The sequence below is a fragment of the Lynx rufus genome, unplaced genomic scaffold (genome assembly GCF_022079265.1).
Source record: "Lynx rufus isolate CCGP_SWC_20201006 ecotype Redwood Valley unplaced genomic scaffold, mLynRuf1.p SCAF_2, whole genome shotgun sequence".
Lineage (NCBI taxonomy): Eukaryota > Metazoa > Chordata > Mammalia > Carnivora > Felidae > Lynx > Lynx rufus.
In genome coordinates this window covers 150,746,314-150,769,099 of record NW_025814834.1, presented here as the reverse complement: position 1 = coordinate 150,769,099, position 22,786 = coordinate 150,746,314, and the positions used below count along the sequence as shown (strand labels likewise).

Here is a 22,786-nt window from a genome sequence, read left to right as displayed (position 1 = left end):
TACCCCTTCATTCCACCCTTCTAATTCTGCTTACTTCTTTGTAGTTGTTCCCTTCTTCTCACCCACAGGAGTATACTTACTAATCTAACTGGACCGAGCACAGGGAAGGGGACAGTAAAGGTGAATGAAGTTTTGGGGCTTAATATTTTCACACATTCACTCTTGCCCTTTCTACCCTCACATAATAAGAAATATAGGCAAAGTTGACCTCATCTGGACAAGCTCAGCCATCTCTCTCTTATTTTCTCTTTTGTTCTAAGGAACAACAGTTAAAGTTAGGTTGAGACTGGTTCTGCAGACCCAGCTACCCTCTTATCTCCTCTGGTCCTGAGGATACTGGTCCCAAGATTTAGATCGTGAGGAGGTAAATGGAAAGATGCAAGAAGGAAAGCGATGGTGGTGGTGAGGGTTACTTAAGTCTTAAGGCTAAGCCATGTACACTGAAACAGTTACCATATTTTTCAAATACTAAAAGGAAATACATTAACTACATATAGTTAATTAACTAACACGTTAATTATTGTTGCCTTTGGTTATTGATAATTGCAATTTTCCATTTTCTTTACTATATCTTCTCAATTTTTCTATAGTAAGCATATATTATTTTAATAATAAGGTAGCCATACTCTTTAAAAACATATAGGAAGTACCTGTGCCTAGACTAAAATTATATACAGAAAAGATAAAATTGTCATCTATATTTATGCTGTTTAAGGAGCCTTTAGTAAAGGCAGAGCTTAAACTCCTAAGTGCCACAAATGTGAAACAGCTGAAAAACTATTTGTAGCTCTGGAGCTAAGTATATATTCATTAGCTGGCTTTCAGGGAAAAAGGTATACCACTGATGCTCACCCTCTCAACATCAGGCAGACAATCAAGCAGGTCAACAGTATACTTAGAGTCACTTGGGTCATTCTCACATCCACTTGATGACATTTTCAAAGGATTTTTTGCCATTGCATCTATTACAGCCTCATAAAGCTGCTTTGTTATCAGAGGAGAAGGAAGTTCTCTTAGATAGTCCTTAAGAACACCTTTAGAAAACAAAGACAGATAGCAATTGGTCTTCAAAATAAAATAAACTGTGGTGAATTATTTTTAACTGAAGTATTGTTAACCTTTAATATTCTGAAAATAACAAAAGCAACAACAAAAAACTATTATGCTAGTGAACATTTTGTATTCTTATAAATTGCTTGGGTAATTGACTTCTTGTTTTGCAACCATGCTAAAAATGCACACACATAATTTCCAATTATCATACATATCATTAGGTTTGTTACTCATAAAGTAAGCAATTCGCAGTACATATACTTTATTGATTCTGGCCCTCTATAAATGCATGTGAAACAAAAGCTGAGAAAGCAAGGCATACTAATATAATTGTAAATTATTCCAATTACATGGATTTTTAATTTCTAGACTCTTATTTGGTAAAGAATACCAATTGTCCATGTACAACATCATGTTTCATAATAGTGTGTTGTATATTTGCAAGTTGTTTTGTTTATTTACTGATGAGAAACAGGATTCTCCCTTACATTATTTTGTAGATTTTGGGGTTGTATCCAAAGAAGGTTGGATCAAAATACCTGTTTGCATAAACTGAAATCACATCTTCCTGCTATGCCATCAGATTTTTTAAAGTGGGGTTGGAAATTTTGATAAATTTGGAGTAACTTATTTTGGGAAAGAATAAATTTTAAATGTTTTCTATTTTCTTCTTCTAAATGAGGCATAACTGACATACAAGAGTAAATCTTAAAAGTTCTCATCACAGAAAAAAAAAATTCTAACTATTCATGGTAATGGATTTGTAACTATGTATGGTTAAGTAGACTTTTTGTGTTGATCATTTCATAATACATACAAATATTGAATCACTATGTTGTACACCTGAAACTAATATAATGTTATACATTAATTATACCTCAATAGGAAAAAAAGTGGTCAAAAGGCCTTGCAAATAAATGAGTTATATATATTTCCCCTTTAATACTCTTATGTGTCTTAAACATATTTATGAGTGGTTGGATAATCTCAAATGCTACAGCGTTGTATGAGGGGGAAAATCATTCTTAATATCAAATAATAAAACCAAAAGCCAAGAACAGAAATCATCACACTTGTCACTATAACAAGAGCGAGGGAAGTCAATTCCAAACACACCACAGCAGTCATGAACTAAGAGAGATCACCTACGGTAGAGGAAACAGGAAAGTGTGATTTATGGTTGTTACATGTAAGCAAGGTAGGTAAGGCACTAGCTAAAATCTACAATGTGATCACAAGAGAGAACAGGAGATTTTCGGACACCAAAAACCTAAAACTAAACAATATTGATTCAGAACATGCTCTCAGCTAAACTGAGAACTTAGACTGCTTTTTGTGGTTATCCCAAATGATTTTATGAATTTCGTAATTTTTATATGCCTGACTGGCATAGTATTGTACACAAGTATTGTACTTACTGAAAGGCTGTAGCAAATTGATTATTTTCAAGAATAAAAGTATATACTCTTTCATTAATTAGATGGCGGTTTAGTAAAATGTTTACAGACTTGTAATGATTTATGGTTTTCCATGATGTTTTCTTAGGCCACATTCCACCAAATTACAGATTTCCAGAAATTGTAGTACTGCTTTATATGTTTTAGTGTAATAATGCTTTAGTGTAATAGCATCTTCATTTTAAAACCAGAATCAGGCTGAATATGGTTTTCACATTTATGTGAAGCTAAAATTTATGCTTTATGTAGTTTTAAGACACTGATATCCTAGTGTCCCATTACCTTTAATCAAAAGTAATTACATTCTTGTTGAAAAGTAAATTATGCATCAAATAAGGAAACTTCAGGTTGTAGTAAAAGGGAAAAACAGTACAGAAAAAAAACCTATCTTTTTGATAAGACTTTATGGAACAGAATTTGTATTTAATCAGAATGACTAAAGACCCTTTTTTGGTGATGAAAGCAAAAGAAGCAAGTGGAAGTGTTAGATCTCTTGGTTTTTTCATCTACAGTATTTATATTGCAATCTCAACTAGGTATAGTGCATTAATATAAAGTACTTTTGAAATATATCATCTTTTTTTTTTAACGGAACCTATTCAAAAATCACATACTGCTAGATAGGATATTGAAATGATTGGTGTGCATTATTTTTTAAAATCTTCATTTTTGGTCAGCATAAATTTCCTTTAATTTTCATTTCCAGTAGGACTTCATTTTGAGGTTTAATGTCTATGAAGCCAGTATAAAGTTTTACAAAGTAGTAATTCTGGATTCCAAGTCATTTAAGATGAAAAATGAAATGTGAGAGGTGCCTGGGTGGTTCAGTTGGTTAAACGCCTGACTTTGTTTGGCTCAGGTCATGATCTCACAGTTGGTGAGTTCAAGCCCTGTGTCAGACTCTGCGTTGTGTCAGGCTGATAGCACAGAGCCTGCTTGGGATTCTCTCTCTGTCCCTTCCCTGCTCTCTCTCTCTCAAAAATAAACATTAAAAAAAAAAAGAAAAGAAAAATGAAATGTGAAATTACTTAAGAAAACTAATTTTATTCTGTAACATCTAAGTCCTCATCATCCTCTTCATCATCATCTTTTGCTTGTTGATCCTTTATTAGTTATCTGTCCTATTGCAGATACACACTTAGCTGACAGTGATCTTTGAAGAGATGACTTTGGATCTGCTCTGACAATATCTAAACAGGATGAATAATCTGGTTGATATGGACAATTTCGAAAAACCTCTAAATCTTCATCAATATTTTGTATAAATTGGTAGATAGCAGTGCAGACCTTTAAAACTTTGCCATGAAGTAACATTTCAATAGTGATAAATTCTAAAAATATAGTCTTTATGTCCTTTATTTTCTGCTTTTCAAAATTGTCAATAGTTTCCTCCAGATGATGAGTTGTTCAGGTAGCATCCATTGTGGCTCTCTGCAATTAAGTTTCTGCCTTACAAAACATTTTTTTAAAGATCAAAAGTCAGATGCTCAGTCAGTTGAGCATCCAACTTCGGCTCGGGTCATGATCTCACAGTTTGTGAGTTCAAGCCCCATATCGGGCTCGCTGCTATGAGAGCAGAGCCCACTTCCGATCATCTGTCCCCCTCATTCTGCCCCTCCCCCACTTGCACTCTCTCAAAAATAAACAAACATTAAAAAGCAAACAAACAAAAAAAGATCAAAAGTCAAAGGATACAATAATATGTATTCCTTCTGAGTTAACTGATTGGCTTCCCAATTCATTGCTATTAATGTTGCTCTGAGATCCTCTCATTTCATTTTCACAATGGTTCCATAAGCTTTCAAAGGTTCAACTACTCTGGCTTCAAGTCTTTCAACCTCTGCTTGTTGATAATACTGAAGTTTGGCAAACTAATCAGAAACGTTTTTTAGGCCCTGCTTTCTTCCTTTCTTTGTCTCTCTCCTTCCTTCCTTCCTTCCTTCCCTCCCTCCCACCCTCCTTACCTCCCTCCCTCCCTCCCTCCCTCCTTTATTTTTTTCAGGCCCTGCTCTAAAACTGGGGTCTCTGTAGAGGCATACACGTTGATTTCATTCACCAGTAGGTCTGCTTTGTCTCACAGTCTGGCATTTTTCCGCACATAAGCAGCAAAGATTTGGCACAGCTCTCCGAAATGCTTCTCCGCATTTGTGACAGCATCTTGCAGTTGTCTGGTTTGAGTATCCTCGTTTTCCAACCTATGCCTCAACACCCTGCCTTGTGCATGGCCGGGGACCCCGGGCTGGCATCCAATGACCTGAGCTCTGACATGACTGAGCGTGAACTACAGTGCAAGATGCCACCTCCTGGAGCCCCCACCACCTTCTGATAATCTTTTCAATTTTGATAGTAATATGATTCATTAGTTTCTTATGGATCCTTCCATGTTTGTTTATGTAAATATAAATAATGTATTACTATTATTATCATTTGTTACATAACAGATAGTGTATATCATGTCCTGTTCTGTTTCTTGGTGTTTCATTTAACATCATATCCTTGAGATCTTTTCAGTATACAGAAAGCTTCCTCAATCAGTTTTATAGCCACATCACAGTATTTCAAAGCAGCTTGCACTGGGGCCAGAAAAACAGAAAAACAGCTGTTCTAACCAACACAGAGCAATGGCGACCAGATCTAACTTCCTGCCTGTAACAACTGGGAACACCAGATAAAATATCTGAAAAAAAAAATTAAAAAACTGTGTCCAACATATTAGACATCAGTCAAAGAAGGATAGTGATCCCTAAGGGATGGGAATCTAATGAGGTGTGCTCATAACTGCCTTATTGCCCGAAAACCTTTCCAAGTCACTGTGAGGGGGTGCAAACACAGGTAGCTAGTAGGTCCAGCTAAGTTGAGGAGAGGAAGCTAGAAGACTAAGGAAGTCAAAGCAGCTAGAGCTTGCAGGACAGAGTATTAGAGAGTAGATAGCTGCTCAAAAAAACAAAAACAAAAAACAAACAAAAAAACACCTCTGGAGATTTCCAAGAATCCCCCTGAGTCTCTGAGTACTGATCAGCATGTGCAGGTGAGGAAACTAACCAAGGCTGGAAAAGGAACCACCCAAAAAGATTAAAGGGAACAATTTCAGGAGCTTATACTAGCAGGCAATAAATAGCTCCTGTTCTGAGCAACCAAAGTGAAAAACTTCGTAACTTACGATATTTGGGTATAGTACTGTTACAGCTTGAATTGTGTCTTCCACAAACATATATTTGAGTCTTATCTCTCAGCACTTCAGAATGTGGCCGTGTTTGGAACAGGATCTTTACAGAGATAATCAAGTTAAAATGAAGTCAGTAGGGTAGGCCCTAATACATTCTGACTGGTGTTCTTATAAAAGGGGAATTTAGACACAGAGACAGACATACAAAAAGGCAAGAGGATGTGAAGAAGCAGGGGAGAACTGTGTGAAGCCAGAGAACTGGAGTGATGCATCTATAAATGAAGGAATGCCAAAGATCGCCAGCAAAAAAACAAAGGCTATGATGAAGCAAGGAAGAATTTCCCTACAGGTTTCAGAGGGAGCAAGATCCTGCTGACAACTTGATTTTGGACTTCCAGCCTCCAGAACCATGAGGCAATACATTTCTGTTGTTTTAATCACCTAGTTTGTGGCACTTAGCAGCCATAGGAAACCAATATGAATGCAAAGAAGGGTTTTGCTTCAGTAGTGAATCAAAGAAATATAAAAAGAGAAGACTTATTTAAAAGCTGCTCTCTTTCTGCTTACAAGCACACCTACAAAAAATCTAACGGTTCCCAACTTCATTGTATACTAGAACAAAGCCCAAGAGTGTCTATAAAATTAAAAAATATATATATCTAGCACCCAAGAAGGTAAAATTCACATCTGACATCCAATAAAAAATGACCATGTGTATAAAGAAGCAGGCAAATATGATCTATAATGCGGAGAAAAATCAATTGTGAACCAACCCAGAAATGACATAGCTGATAGAATTAGTAGACAAGGACATTGCAACAGTTATTATATGGTATTTCATATGTTTAAGAAGCTAGAAGAAAGACTGAACATGCCAAGTAGAGAGACAGAATGTTTGAAAAAAAGATCAAATTTCTAATAGTGAAAATTAAAATATCAGAGATTAAAAATACAAAGAGTTAAATTAATATTAGCAGAGAAGATTAATGACTTGAAGACACAGCAATAGAAATAACTAAAATTAAACAGAGAGATTAAAAAAAAAGACTGGAAAAATGAATAGAATATCGGTGAGCTGTAAAATAAATACCAGTGACCTAATACATGTGTAAGTCTTTAAAGGAAAACGGGAGGTAGAAAATGGGTGAGTCAAAACCACAATTGTAATTGAAGATTTCAACATGCCTCTCTTAACAAGAAGAAAGAAAACACATAAAGACATGGAAGACTGGAACAACATTATTAATCAACTTGACTGCATTGGTAATTATAGTATATTACATCTCCAAACACCAGAACACACATTCTTCTCAAGGATTCAAATGAAACATTTACCACACAGAAGAGCATATCTTGACCTTAGAATAAGTTTAAATAAATACAAAAAGATTCAAGTCACATGAAGTATGTACTATGATTATAATGGAATTAAATGAGAAATTAATAATAAAAAAGTATCTGGAAAATTCTGTAAATATTTTGACACAAACGAACATACTTCTAAATAATCCATGAATCAAAGAAGAAAGAAAAAGGAAAATCAGAAAATGAGGGATGCCTGGGTGGCTCAGTTGGTTGGGTGTCTGACTTCGGTTCAGGTCACGATCTCACGGTTCGTGGGTTTGAGCCCTGTATCAGGGAGCCTACTTAGGATTCTGTGTCTCTGTCTCTCTCTGCCCCTCCTGATCCCTCGCTCTCCCTCTCCCTCTCTCTCTCAAAAATAAATAAACATTAAAAAAATATTTTTAAAGGGGCGCCTGGGTGGCTCAGTTGGTTGAGTATCCGACTTCAGCTCAGGTATGATCTCACTGCTGGTGAGTTCAAGCCCTACATCGGGCTCTGTACTGACAGCTCAGAGCCTGAAGCCTGCCTCAGATTCTGTGTCTCCCTCTCTCTCGCTGCCCCTCCCCACTCACACTGTCTCTCTCTCTCTCTCTCTCTCTCTCTCAAAAAATAAACATTAAAAAAAATTTTTTTTTAATTAAAAAGTGTTTAGGGGCGCCTGGGTGGCGCAGTCGGTTAAGCGTCCGACTTCAGCCAGGTCACGATCTCGCGGTCCGTGAGTTCGAGCCCCGCGTCAGGCTCTGGGCTGATGGCTCAGAGCCTGGAGCCTGTTTCCGATTCTGTGTCTCCCTCTCTCTCTGCCCCTCCCCCGTTCATGCTCTGTCTCTCTCTCTGTCCCAAAAATAATAAAAAAAAAAAAAAAAAAAAAAAGTGTTTGAACTGAGTGAAAATGAAAACAAAACACGTCGGAATTTGTGGGATGAGGTTTAGAATTTAGAAAGAAATCTATAGCACTAAGTGTTTACATTAGAAAAGAAGGAAGGTCCCAAATAAATGATTTCAGTTTCCCTTAAGAAAATAGAAAAAAGGGAGGAAGTTATACTCAAAGTGAGCAGAAGAAAAGAAAATATAAAGATTAGAGTAGAAATTAATGAAATAGATAATAGAAGGCAATAGACAAAATAAAATCAAAATTTGTTTCTTTGAAAAGATCAACAAAATTGACAAACCTTCAACTAAGCTGACCAAGGAAAAAAGAAGACTCACATTACTAAAATCAGTAATGAAAGAGGGCATCACTACCAACCTTATAGAAATAAAAAGGATTATAAGTGAATATTATGAATAACTATATGGCAATAAATTAGGTAACTCAGATGAAAGCTAGAACTCATAGAAAGAGGTAAACTATTGGAAGTGACTTAAGAAGAAATAGAAAATCTGAATATATTTATAGTTAAACACTTTCTTAAGTTTATTTATTTTGAGAGAGAGAGAGAGAGAGAGAGAAAGAGAGAGAGCATGAGCAGGGTGGGGGCAGAGAGAGCGGGGAGACAGAGAATCTCAAGCAGGCTCTGTGCTGTCAGTGCAGAGCCCAATGCAAGGCTGGAACTCATGAACCATGAGACCATCGTGATCTGAGCCTGAATCAAGAGTCAAATGCCTAACCAACTAAGCCACCCAGGTGCCCCTGAGGAGATTTATAATAAGACACTGAATTAGTAATTTTTGAAACTTCGCACAAAAGAAAGCCCGGCCCCAGATAGTTTAAGTGATAGTTGAATACTACCAAATACTGAAAGAAGAACTAATACTAATTTTTCACAAACTCTTACCAAAAATAGAAAACACTTCTCAACTCATTCTACAAGACCAGTATTATGCTGACATCAAAACCAGACAAAGACATTACAAGAAAACTATAGACCAATATCGTGTAGGACACAAAACTCCTCAACAAAATACTAGCAACTAAATCCAGCAACATATTAAAAAGGAAAAAAAAAAAAAGAATATACATCAGGACTAAGTGGGATTTATCTCAGGAATGCAAAGGTTGGCTTAACATCTGAAAACCAATTCATGTAATATACTATATCAATAGAATAAAGGACAAAACCACACGATCATTTCAACAGAGTCATAAAAGTCATTGAGCAAAATTCAACACACTATCATGATAAAAACACCCAAAAAACTTGGAATAGAAGGGAACTTCCTCAACTTGCTAAAGGGGATCTATGAAAAATTCAGTTAATATCGTAAGTAATGGTCAAAAGCTGAATGCTTTTCTCCTAAAATCAAGAACAAGATAAGGATGTTCAGCTCTTGCCACTGCTGTTCAACATTACATTGGAGGTTCTAGCCAGGGTTAATTAAGCAAGAAAAAGAAATAAGAAGGATCCACCTTGGAAAGACAGAAGTAAAAATATTTCTATTTGCAGGTAACATAATCTTGCATATAGAAAATCCTAAGGAATCCACTAAAAAAACAGAATAATTGAGTTTAGCAAAGTACAAGATCAATATGCAAAAATCAACTGTATTGTGTTTTAATTTTTATTTTAGAGAGAGAACATGGGGAGAAGGGCAGAGGGAGAAAGAGAGAAAATCTTAAGCAGTCTCCATGCTCAGTGCAAAGCCCAGCGTGGGAGCTCTATCTCACAATGGTGAGATCAAGACCTAAGCAGAAATCAAGAGTCAGATGCTTAACCAACTGAGCCACCCAGGTGCCCCTCAACTGTATTTCTATGCACTAAAAATGAACAGTCCAAAAAAAAAAAAAAAAAAGATAATTCCTTTTACAACAGCATCAAAATAATTAAATACTTAGGAATAAATTTAACAAAAGAAATACAAAACTTGTGCTCTGAAAACTAAAAATCATTTATGAAAAAAATTTAAAAACTTAAATAAATGGACAGCTATCCCATGTTCATAGATCACAACACCTAATACTGTTAAAATGAAAATACTCTCCAAACTGACTATAGATTCAACATAAAACCTATCAAAATCCTACATAGATTTTTCACAGAAATTTACAAGCTGATCCTAAAATTAGTATGAAAAAGCCAAAATAGCCCAAAAAAATCTTAAAAAAAAAAAGAACATCGGTAGCCTAACACCTCCAAATTTCAAATTTTACTATAAAATTTCATTAATCAAAACAATGTGGTACTGATATAAGGATAGACATACAGATCTATGAAACAGAACTCAGAGTCCAGAAATAAACCCTCATATTTATGGTCAATAAATTCTTGATAAGGTGTAAAGACAATCCAATGGAAAGAAAGTAGTCTTTTAATGGATTTTGGATGGGTCATTTGCATGTTAAAATCACTTAGGACAAAGACAGGACTTTCGTTTGAAATATAACCATTGGTAAGATATCCAAATTGTTCACTGGAAGCGCCTGGGTGGCTCGGTCAGTCAGTTGAGTATCTAACTCTTGATTTTGGCTTGGGTCATGATCCCAAAGTCATAGTCTAGAGCCCTGCATCTGGCTCTGCCTTAAATGTGGAGCCTGCTTGGGATTCTCTCTCCCTCTCCCTCCCTCTCTCTCTCTCTCTCCTTCTCTCTCTCTTTCCCTCTCCCTCTCTCCCCTGCTCATTCTCTCTAAAATTTAAAAAAAAACTTTAAAAAAGTATTCACTGAATAAATGGGAATGTCCAAGAGTTCTGCAGATAATCTTAAATAGGAAAGACAGAGGCAGTGTAGGTATGCACCATGAAACTTTAGAGAGCTTTATTCTCAGAAGAGCATAAGTTTCTGTTCAACAGTGAAAAGATAACAATCTGGAAATAGTGCTGGGAAACCAAGAGTATATTGACCAGACTTCTTCCTGACATATAAGAAGAAACAGAATATGTATAAAGAGCCTGACATATCCTAACAATCAATACATGCTAGATGTACAGTGATGATAACAATAAAGCATTTTATACACCGTAGACATGTAGTAATTGTTTATTCCCATTCCTTAACTTATATCATGTGACTTTTTTTACTACCATCATTAGTTTTGCAGTCTAAACCTATCTACAACGAATAGCAACATGTGGTGTAAAGAGGACAACTGAGTTACAGTTAGAAAGTGAAAACCCAATTTTCTGTAGCTGCCAAATAAAGACAGCTACCAACCCTCTAGGGCATGATTTAAAAAAATAAAAATAAAAAAGATTCCACGTGTGTTCCTTGACAAAGAGCAAGACTCGTTAGTTCTAACGAAACTTAATATGCCCTGGTAGTTTGAGACTCACCCTATAATGCAATTAAATTAAATTAAAACCTAAAAGATCTCCAGAAAAGATAATGTTATAGTTTAGTAAAACACATATTTCAAATACCATTATCCTTTGTATAATACACTAAGCAACCATTAATATAAATGAAATTTTAAATTAACACAAGTTCAAGATTACTTACTTCACTATAATTTGAGGGCAAATAAGGGAGAATTATTACTAACAAATACTAAGCACTTAAAGTCTGTTCAATGCACATTATGTTCAACAAAGTAAAAGTTATCGCTCCTTTTCTGTATGTAGACATTAGAAAATTCTATATATAGAATAATTAAGTTCATTAGAAAAATAAAAAGATTTTATAAAATGATATAGAGAGGAGGTATTTTTACTATATGGTGACATATACTATGTAACTACCTATCAATCTAGAAGTTAGCTATATGACCTTATCCCAAAAAGTTAGTGATATGAGTATCTTAAGCCATACTGCCATGTTAACATCTTTTTTTTTTTTTTGAGAGAGAGAGAGAGAGAGAGAGAGAGAGAGAGAGAGAGTAGGAGAGCAAGCAAGCATGAGTGGGGGAAGGGCAGAGAGAGAGGAAACAGAGAATCCCAAGCAGGCTCCGTGCTGTCAGTGCAGAACCTGATGGGAGGCTTGAACTCACAAACAAGATCATGACTTGAGCTAAAGTCAAGAGTCAGACACTTAACCAACTGAGCCAGACAGGCACCCCCAACCTTAACATTTTCGAATACTTTGGGGACATAAAAACCATAAGATAACAAGTTTGTGGTGACAGTCTTTAATGCTACAGAAACTATGTAAGGGAGACTTGGGGAAAATTTACATGGAAAAATTTATTTAGTGCAACATAGTACATCTTTTACGATGTACCTGAAGAAAATGCAGGCAATTATAGGTAAATAAAGAAGGGGTTCTTGGCTAACATCTAAGTTGCTCTGTAATAGTTAGATACTATGAAACCATATGCCTCTCACCTTCATTCAGGCACAAGGACCAACACAGGAAAATTCTACTCATCCCCATGATAAAATAGGTATCATCACACTAAAAAAAAAAAAAAAAGGCATTCTGATAACTAAAACTACTTCTATTTCTCAGAGACTGGTCTGTAGTACCTATATTTTATTAATTCTCAATTTGCAAAATTCACTCTGTTCCTCTACCTAGAACTCTAGCCCCAGATCTTCCAGTGGTTAACTCTGTATTATACAGATTTTAGCTCAAAAGGCACTTCTCATATCAATTTTCTTCTCTGATCACTCCAACCATGGGAGTCACCAAGTTGACTACTACCTCCAATCAGTATCATTCCCATTGCCCTACTTATCATGCATAAGTTACTATATCTTACTATTCATTGATTACTGATTCTCTTCCCTTACAAGAATACATATATGAGGACTGAGATACTGTTCATCTTGTTCACTTGTCCCTGGTGCCTAGAAGAATGCCTGACATATAGTAAATGACATCAATAAATATTTAGTAAGTAAACCAATTAACTTCTAGATAGGGAAGGATAAGTGATTAAGTGGACTCTCTATACTGCCTCAGTATATTTTGATTGCTAAATCTATTACTATTCCTCAGTGTTTTGCATTCCTTAGTATTTATATAATTTAGGTGTCTATGTTCAATGCAGGTAAAGAAAAACAAAAATAATTTGAAAATTAATGTGCCAGAGATCAGAGAACATATAATATGCATGGTAGGGGAAATGCATATTTAATATACATAAATGAAGAAAATTATTAATGGTTTAAAGATAATTCTGGGGTTATTACTGATCAGGAATTCTTCTGAGCAAAATAAAAGAATTAAAGATAATTTGGGGGTTATTGCTGATAAAGTTTTCTTTTGAGGCAAAATAAAAGAATTAAGAATTTAAAAAGAATTAAAATTAGAAAAGTCATGGTCAAATGAATGTCTAAGTATTGAACTTAGATAGTGACTGTGTAACCCTGCAATATGATGTCTATTTTATAACGGGCAGATACATTCAAATTGGATTTTCCTTCTTAGGAGGAAGGAAAGATTATTATTCTTTTCTAATAATCACTAAATAATAAATATTTTTACTTTTTTAATTTCTTGTTCCTTTGATAAATAAGAGCTATAAACAAATATGAATAGATTTCATACCTTAAATTTTGTACCCCATGAAAAATATGGTTGTCTAGAGCACTTCATTATGTGTTTTAGACAAACCAACTACTAAGAACACATTAAACTGTGAGTAAAGTACAGGCTGTGTGCTGACAGCTCAGAGCCTGGATCCTGCTTCAGATTCTGTGCGTGTCTCTCTTTCTGCCCCTCCCCCACTCATGTCTCTCTCTGTCTCAAAAATAAAATAAACATTAAACTGTGAGTAAACTCTATCATTCATTAATATCTCCTTTTTTTAGAACTACTGAATTGTTAATTATATTTCAAGTTTACTTAGAAATTTGAGTTCACATGGAACACATGAGGCAACATTATTACCAGCAAATTCTACAAATCAACAATATCCTTTATACTGAGACATGATGAGACCTTGCATATAATTCATTGTAATCTCAATGATATTTGTCAGACAACTTTTACATCATTTCATTGTTGTTGTTTTTTTTTTATCAAGAAAGAAAATAGCTCTAGGTTCTTTTGAAAAACAGCTTTCCTGAAATGAAAGAGTATAAACAATAGAGCAAAAAAATACCCAATTCATAAACTATGGAGACACTCAATTTTAGAAACGAATGATACAAATCTAACATTCATTGACCTATTGTTCATATCATCTCCACATGCTGCAAATTTCTAACTAAGGACCTTGTCTTATAGCAAATAATCAAATCAAGCCACGTCATGTTATCTTTTTAATTCATACATATTTGCACAATTTTTTTTAAGATAATGCCTCAACAAGATTAAATATTTCATTTAGTTATAGAGTGTAATTTCCTGGGAACTGCTATTTATAAAATCTCTCTTTAATGGATTGTTTACTAATTTTGTTAATTACATATTATTAAGGGAAAAATTCTACTTTCTTTTTTGTAGACATAATTCATTTTTTGTAGAAAGAATAAGCTTTCTTCCTTTACAAAAATAAAAGTAACCATTATCTCTGGTTTGCTAAAATTTAGAAGAAAGAAAAAGTTCCTTGATTTATTGTCTGTTAGAATTAAAATGGTTAGGATCAAAGTTTTGATTATCTAAGAGTATATATTAAATACATGAAAATATAGTCATTCAGAATTCAGAGATTGGGAATCTCAACTATTTGAAAAGCCTCAATCCTAAAAGTAAGCTTTAAAGGATTCCAACCAACAAAAACCTCTTTAATATGTGCAGGTTGAACCTTCCTCAAATTCTCTCTGAGGCAATTAATTGCATATAAAATGACAAATCAAATTAGAGAGATAAATAATATTACAGCATGAAAAAAAAATGGCAGTTACCAGTAGAGGGAAGACAAAGAACTATCAAAATACAAAGAAGATCTGAAGATACATACCAAACCATCTATAGGTGAAAGGATAGGATACTGAAGATATACTTCAAAATAATCCATGTCTAGGGGAGAATCAAATGAGGGGTATAAAAGAGACAGGTATGGTCATGTGTTGATTATGGAAGCCAGGTAATAGATATAGAGGGTTTGTCACAGTATTCTATTTTTATATATGCTTGACAACTTTGCTAATAAAATACAACAACAAAAACATGGAATTATAAGTCAAGAGTCCCTGAAGATATCGATTAGTGATAAACAATCTCATAATGGCCAAATTCAAAGGCCTTATTTCTGTTCCCATCTTATATGATCTCTCCATCAAATGACACTGCCTCATACCTTTCCTTAAACTATTGTCTTTCGTTTCCCAAACTTTCTGACTCCTATCCTCTCAATCTCTTCAGCTGGATCTTCTTTGTCTTCGTGCCTCCAAAGTTTGGAGATCCTCAAAGATCTTGTCTCTTCAAACTTTACCGACAATCACAAAGTGTTAATTACAATTATATGCTAATGACCCGCACATTGCCTCCACGTCTCAGGAGTACTAGAAGTATATTTCCAATGTTATATATTGGAATATACTCACCACTTGGTAAATTTTACTATATCCTCTCCTTAGCTGTAGATGAGCACTTTCTACTTTGCCTGATATATCCATGTAGATCACCTACTAGTACCTCAAATTCAGTATATAAGTTTGAAACAAAACCCAATTCATAGTTTTTTGTGTTTTTTTTTTTTTTTCACATTTCTCCACCAAAAGCAGTAGCTCTCCTCTCAGCTTCTTAGTTTCTGCAAATGATACCAAATCAACAAGGCGTCAAAGTCATGCTTGTCTGGGCCCTCTCTTTCTTCATATCTTTTCAGTTCTATTCTTTCCTATTGTTACTGCTACAAGACTCCTTCAGCTCTTAACACCTCTTTGCTAGTACTACTGCTAAGGCTTCCTAATTGGTCTTCTGTCCTCTGGTTTCTTTTAATTACAATCCGTCACATAGAGTTGCCAGATTAATATTCCTGAAGACTATCTCCCTAAAGATTTCACTCCCCTGCTGAAAAATCTTTGATGGGGGGTGCCTGGGTGGCTCAGTCGGTTGAGGGTCTGACTTCAGCTCAGGTCATGGTCTTGCAGTTCGTGAGTTTGGGCCCCACGCTAACAAACAGCTCGGAGCCTGGAGCCTGCTTCAGATTCTGTATCTCTCTCTCTCTCTCCCCCTCCCCTGCTCATGCTCTGCCTCTCTCTGTCTCTCAAAAACAAATAAAAAAATCTTTGATGGGTCCCCTCTGCCTAGTAAATAAATCTGAATTCTCTATCCAAATAGTCAATGCCCTTTACATGACCTGGCGACAATCAAACTGAACTCTGATGGTGTTTTATTTATCCTTCTATGAAGAAAATGTACCTTTTTCCTTCTGCTACCTAGTAATAGCTAATTTAACATAGGTCGTATTTCCCCCCCAATATTTATTGGTGATTTGAGGGCAAGGACCATATCTTGGTACTACCTCCCCACAGAAAATAATACAATGTTTGTGAAGGAAGGAAAATAAGACTTCAGAATAAAACCCAATTAAATTTAGGCTACAAAATAGTATTTTAAGTCCTTTTCCTACAGATGTATTCTTTCCAGAATGTGTACAGAGAATAAAAACTATTTATTACCTGTTATTACATTTATATCTGGGTACTGGTTTTCACACAGACCAACAGCTTTGCTATCTCTCTCAAAAGCTTCTCGAAGTTCTTTCTTGACTGCTGCCGAACCACATAATCGGTACAGGCCTACTACCTAGAAATAAAATTATGGCCACATTATGATAAATCTGATAAGGAGAAGATATAACAGCACAAAATATTTAAGTCACATGAACTTGGTTATCAAATATGTTCTAATGGCATTTAATTAAAAATACCTCAAACAGCTTTTGAAATCTCACCATAGACTATATTCATCAGTTTAATAAAAACACTCTATATTCTTTCATTTAAATTCAGACAATATACTATGATTTCTATAATGCTGGCTATCTTAAGATACAAGCCCTTCCCTTTAGTCTTATATGCTCAACCAATATCTCCATGCCCCAAGGTCATGCCTTTTCACATCTTTTCCCTGAAGAAGAAATGCAGCACAGTGGTTAAACAAGGGTTTGGGATTCCATATAGTCCCACTCTGTAACTCCTTGCTTAGTGAATTTGGGCAAATTATTTAATCTCTTTAAACTCAATTTATTTATCCATAAAAAAGTAATACCATTGAAATAAAATTCCAATTTACTATTTGTGTGAAGTTACCTTTTTAGAAGAAAAAAAAGATCCTCAGGAAGAAATGAATTTTTTAACTTACTAAGTTAATTGATTATAAAGGGACAGAGGAAATTCAATTAAAATATATTAAAATTAAAATTAAACCTTTAGTTCAAAATGTATATAAGATACACAGATACCACCCACCCTACATTAAAAAGATTCATTTTTTAAACACAGTTCATATAGGAGATAAAATACTAAGTCTTAGGAAGTTCACTATAAAGTCACTGAGAAGAAATCAGCACTGTATCTGTAAAGAGAAAACATGACTGATTAAGCAATCAGAGTTAAAAAAAAAAAAAAAACTTCAAGAAAATTAAGAAAAATATGTAGTTGTTGATTATATTTCCACATCAAAGACTGTTTAGGAAGCCGAATCACCTTGAGTTGAAGGAAGTTATAAAGAAATTATTTCGGGGCGCCTGGGTGGCGCAGTCGGTTAAGCGTCCGACTTCAGCCAGGTCACGATCTCACGGTCCGTGAGTTCGAGCCCCGCGTCAGGCTCTGGGCTGATGGCTCAGAGCCTGGAGCCTGCTTCCGATTCTGTGTCTCCCTCTCTCTCTGCCCCTCCCCCGTTCATGCTCTGTCTCTCTCTGTCCCAAAAATAAATAAACGTTGAAAAAAAAAAATTAAAAAAAAAAAAAAAAGAAATTATTTCAAGACAGAAAAAAGTAAAAACAAATAGTGAGGATCCCCAAAGATTTGAACCAGGAATCACTTTAAAATCATATAAACAATCTAGGAAAAGGAGTACACAAATGAAATTTCCAGGTGTACTTATGATACAAACCTCTCCAAGTCATTACATAACTGATGGAATACAAAAGGTGGGTCTTGATATAGGAAAATGTTACTAATGGACATAGAGAAATATTATCCAAAATAGTTGAGATGATAAGCTATTAAGTATTAATTGAAAGATACTAAGGAAACTACAACTATTTCTGAGAGAAGGTAATGCAAGGTGCTGCTACATTCAAAAGGATCGATGTAATATGGGAAACTAAGGAATGTACTTAGAAGGAAATTTCCTATTCTTATACAAATTCATAGTGCATTTGCATTGAGAATAGCATGTCCTATGTTGGTCACATCATCACAAGACATGGTAGAACCACAGATGATCCAGAAAATGAAACTAAAATTTTAACAGGATCAAAGAAAATGCTATCATATTAGAAGAAACTAATTTGATTGAGTGGAGCCCTTCTGGTGTAGGCACACTTAAGTGTCACAAAATCCCATAATAAAGATGTATCCCCTTGAACTTGAGAAGGAGGTGAACCTAGAACAAGTTAAAGAAAGCAATACTTCAATAGTAAGTAATAAATTAATGGTAACATGTTGTCCACAAAGCTGAAAATACAAAGGTAATTTTTAAAGGTGAATAAAAGAAGATAGATCTAATACAGGGATTTCAAGGAAAAGACACTTGAGGATATACCCCTAATTTCAGAGGCTGACTTCTTAAATCAAACACTTCAAGTACATGCTTAATGCCCCTATCAGGGATAGAATCTGTACTGGATAAACAAGGAGTATGATTTCCATCGTAATTTTTTTTTCCCATTGAAAGCAGGGGATAGGTGGTAATAGCCTTCAAAGCATTTGGAAGATGCCACAAACTATTTTTGTATGACTGTTAAAACCTGATGCTCCTGATAACAAACACAAGAATAATTACTGCCTAAAAAGGTAACCAAAATTTAAGCAGTGTGCTAGTCTGTAAAATACAGACACAATAAGCCCCTTTCTCTGGCAGGGCAGGGGAGAGAGAGAAAAAGCAAAAGAAACAAAACAAACAAACAAACAAAAAAAGGTGTTTAAAAATTGCAGTTCCAAATGGACTACTATAAATTTTATTTTTTAGTTCACAGGAAATAATTCTTTATTAAAATAACTATTTCTAAACTTTAAGTATAGAAATAAAAAGCATTGCTAAAAATATTTTGTGGGTATTTAAAATAAATTACAACAGTCTTAGTCATAAAGAAAAGAAATGCTCAAACGCTACTGGGGATATAACAAAGCAATCAGTAGCTAGTTGCAAGAAGCACTCCCTAGCCAAACTTGGGATAATTTAAGCTTCAAAGAATAATGACTATAATTGATTGTAACAAATTGAATAAATAAAAACTCATGAAAAAATTATAAGTTTTATATACCCATTCTTTATAAACTCAGAAAATAGATTGTAAAAGTACAGTGCTATTTGAGTTACTTATTTTAAAATTCAGTTGTAAAAGTTTGTTTAATAATTTGAAATTGGCCTAATCTCTGACCTTTCTACATATTGCCTGAAAAAAAAAATGGGAGAAAAACAGAGAACCTTAAGAAAAAGTAACTGGACCAAAAGTTGGATTGGAAACTAAAAGCCGTATTCTCATATAGAAAATATAAACTCTATCTGAATAACAGAGAAGAGGTTTCAAAAGCTCAGATGTACCTCTTACCTTCAGGAAACTACTGCATCTACTTTTATAGATATAAGCAAATAAGGCCCACAGAGATTAAGTGACTTGCCCAACATCACACAGCTAATTAATAATGGAGGAGAAACCGGTACCCAAGGTTCCTGCATCTTAATACAAAACCCCACTAACTTACACTGTTTCTGTAGTTTCCACATCAAGGTTCAAGGTGAGTTATTTTAAAACTCTTTTCTACAAAGAAATCATAATTCTGATTCGTTGATATTTACCTCTGATGTTTTTAATCAATGTCATAAATTCTGATAGTATTAAAGCAGAAATACTTCAGAGTATCTAATTTTAGGCTTAATTTTTGAATTTAAACTATTACTTGCACCGCAGAATAACATCCTGAATGATATGCTGTTTCTCATTGTCACAGTCCACATGTATTAATGAAAAAAAGATAAGGTCTACAACTGGTTAACATTATATATCTTATTATATATAACACCAGGGTTTTTGTTTCTTTTAATGGGCTGCTTTTACATTCTATTTTATTTTATTTTATTTTATTTTATTTTATTTTATTTTATTTTATTTTAACCTTCTCACTTAAAAGGAAGAGAGAATGAGACATGTTATTAGTAGGACCTCTCCTCATCCTCCACACTATCCCAAAGTTCAGAGACAAATAAGCTTATGTATGCTTTCTGAAGTGTGGGATGAGGGAGAGTAGGGAACAAGGACAGGGAGTTAGTTTTAGGAGTACAGCAGGGTTTTAAGATTCACTGTTGGAATTTTGTACCACAGGAATGTCAAACCATGCAGAAACATTCCTTAAATGAATTAGTCTTTGCCTATCATAGCTCTGGCTTTTCTTAGGAATGTCATTGTAAAGCAATCCTGATAGCGAGGTATAAAACCCACATAACTCTGCATCACAACATAAATTGTGGAACCATCTAGCATGCTCTTAATTGCTCACTGACAATGTAGGTGAAGATGTGAATTATACCCTAAACAATAATGGGATAAATTTTAAAAATAGGAATGAGAAAATGTCTAAATTAGATTTTTTTAACCTTACCTTGAATCCCTTCCCCCAAGACCTACTATAAATTTAATTAATTAAGGTAGATAAATACATCGGGAGGTAGTAGAGAAACTGAAATAATACCTGACAGCCTCTCTTTTCAATTTCCATAATACATTTTTGTATCAGAAGTGGCACCATCAGTCCTGTATTTTCTTTCTCTACAACTTTTCGAATATCAACACCAAATATTACTGGTTCTCGATTTATAGCCAGTCCAGGAAGAGAATTATCCCACTGTTCCAGAAGAGTCACTTTCACATAAATAAGACCTCTAGGCTCAAGTTTGACAGCCAACTGATGTGTCTTTGTCACTCTGAATAAGGTGGGGAGAACAACAGTTCCGTGACAACACACTCGATTTTTTCTTGGAGTCGGTTCCCAACTGAATACTACTAATTTCAAATGCTGTGCATTTTCAATTTCTATGTTGAAAGTATGATCCATGTCTAAAAATGTTGTCCGACATGTGAGCAAAGCTGTTCTTGCTTTGTTTACTGAATCTACCTGAATTGCACAAAAGACATCTTTTGAATCTATCCGAGGTGGTTTTAAATCCTCAGCACCATAGAAATGCACACTCATGAGCCCAGATATGTACTGAGAACACTTAGGTTGATCAGAAAAACTATAATGTCTAAAAGCATCAATGTCTATTTCACTCTTGCTGCAACTACTTGGAATGATTTCTTTTCCCTTTCCAAATTTGTTGTCAGATCCATGTTTGCTAGATTTAGTTATAAGTTCAGGTGAATCTCCATCACTGAGGTAACCACCTTTGCAGGAATACTTGGAACTCACAGATGTTTTCTTCTGGTAGCTGTGCTGAGAAGATACACTGGTATCCAGATGGTACCGACTTATGACATTCCTCTTAGCAGCTGTGGTTGTGTTCCCAGAAGGCAGAATATTGGCATGATGAATTTCTCGACAGGTACATTTAGACAAGGAAGGAGTATTATCTGGATTGTTCATGTAATTCAAAGTTCCTTTAACGCTCAGCTTTCGGCTAAGTTCTGGCAACCTTTTCATTTTCATGGAAAGTTTCCTCACAGTTCGTGGAGATTTTATTTTATCTGGGAAAGACCAGTTAATTGAACTGCTTTTTTTCACAGGGCTAGGGCTTGGAGAAGATAATTCGGTAGCTCCCAATTCAGTCTTATTTGTAGCACCTAGGATCCCAGGACCTTAAAAAAAAAAAAAAAAAGATATTATAAGGTGATATGTTTTGATTCCTACTTTATAAATCATCAACTAAACAGACTCTCCCATGGACAGAAATTTCTCCCTTGTTTTATCACACTGGGGAGATTTAGTAAGTTACAAGTTTAGGTAAATCTCCATTACCACCTTCAAACACAGTATCAAGGATTTCCAGGGGTGCCTGGATGGCTCAGTAGGTAGAGCAAGTGACTCTTGATCTTGAGATTGTGGGTTTTAGCCTCATGCTGAGTGTAGAGATTACATAAAAAGAAAATCTTAAAGAAAGGGGGGTCGGGATTTCCAAATGGCTTAGGGTGGAAAGAAGCATCTTCGTCTCCATCTTCTTTTCTACTTTAAAGGTTTGGAGGAAGGGTAATATATATTCCTTTTAAATCTTTCCCACTGCAATATAATTCAGGGAGTATGTTATTTTATAACCATGAACAGTGGATATCAGAGGAAACTAGGAAAGCTTCCTATTTTGATGTTTATTTTGGCATATTATCTATTTGAGTGTTTATTTAGAAATCCTACTTCAATTTTAAAAAGAAAAAAGAAATCCTACTCTAATAAAAGAACATTTGTTTATACTTCTCTAAAAACTAAATTTTATCACATAGCAGTGCTTTTTTTTAAAAAAGTTAAAAACAAAACAAGCTTATTATTATTATTTATTTACTTTTTTTTTTTTAAGTAGGCTTAATGCCCAATGCAGAGCCCAACACAGGGCTTGAACTCACCACCCTGAGATTAAGACCTGAGCTGAGATCAAGTCAGATGCTTTATGACTGAGCCACCCAGGCACCCCAAAAACCAAATAAGTTTATAATTTTGACAACTAAGAGCCCTTTCTTTCTTCGATGTTCCCTCAGAACATATCACGAAAGATTATACATAGAATGAAACACAGTTAATCAAGAATAATTGAATATTGATTAATCAGTCAGAGAAAAACAAATTATCATAGGACTTTACTCATATGAGGACTTTAAGAGACAAAACAGATGAACGTAAGGGAAGGGAAACAA

General features: G+C 34.8%; 1 protein-coding gene and 1 pseudogene across 1 annotated transcript in view; both read right to left on the bottom strand.

Moving 5' to 3' along the window:
* Positions 1 to 22,786, bottom strand: part of SYDE2 (synapse defective Rho GTPase homolog 2) — a 50,263-nt gene that overhangs the window by 9,247 nt on the left and 18,230 nt on the right. The window contains exons 3-5 of the mRNA XM_047086040.1: positions 20,640 to 21,742; positions 16,401 to 16,527; positions 853 to 1,034 (exon numbers count right to left, since the gene is read on the bottom strand). Coding sequence (XP_046941996.1) covers positions 853 to 1,034; positions 16,401 to 16,527; positions 20,640 to 21,742 — 1,412 coding nt within the window. The remainder of the gene's footprint in view (positions 1 to 852; positions 1,035 to 16,400; positions 16,528 to 20,639; positions 21,743 to 22,786) is intronic.
* On the bottom strand, positions 3,554 to 15,395 carry LOC124515736 (CBY1-interacting BAR domain-containing protein 1-like; annotated as a pseudogene).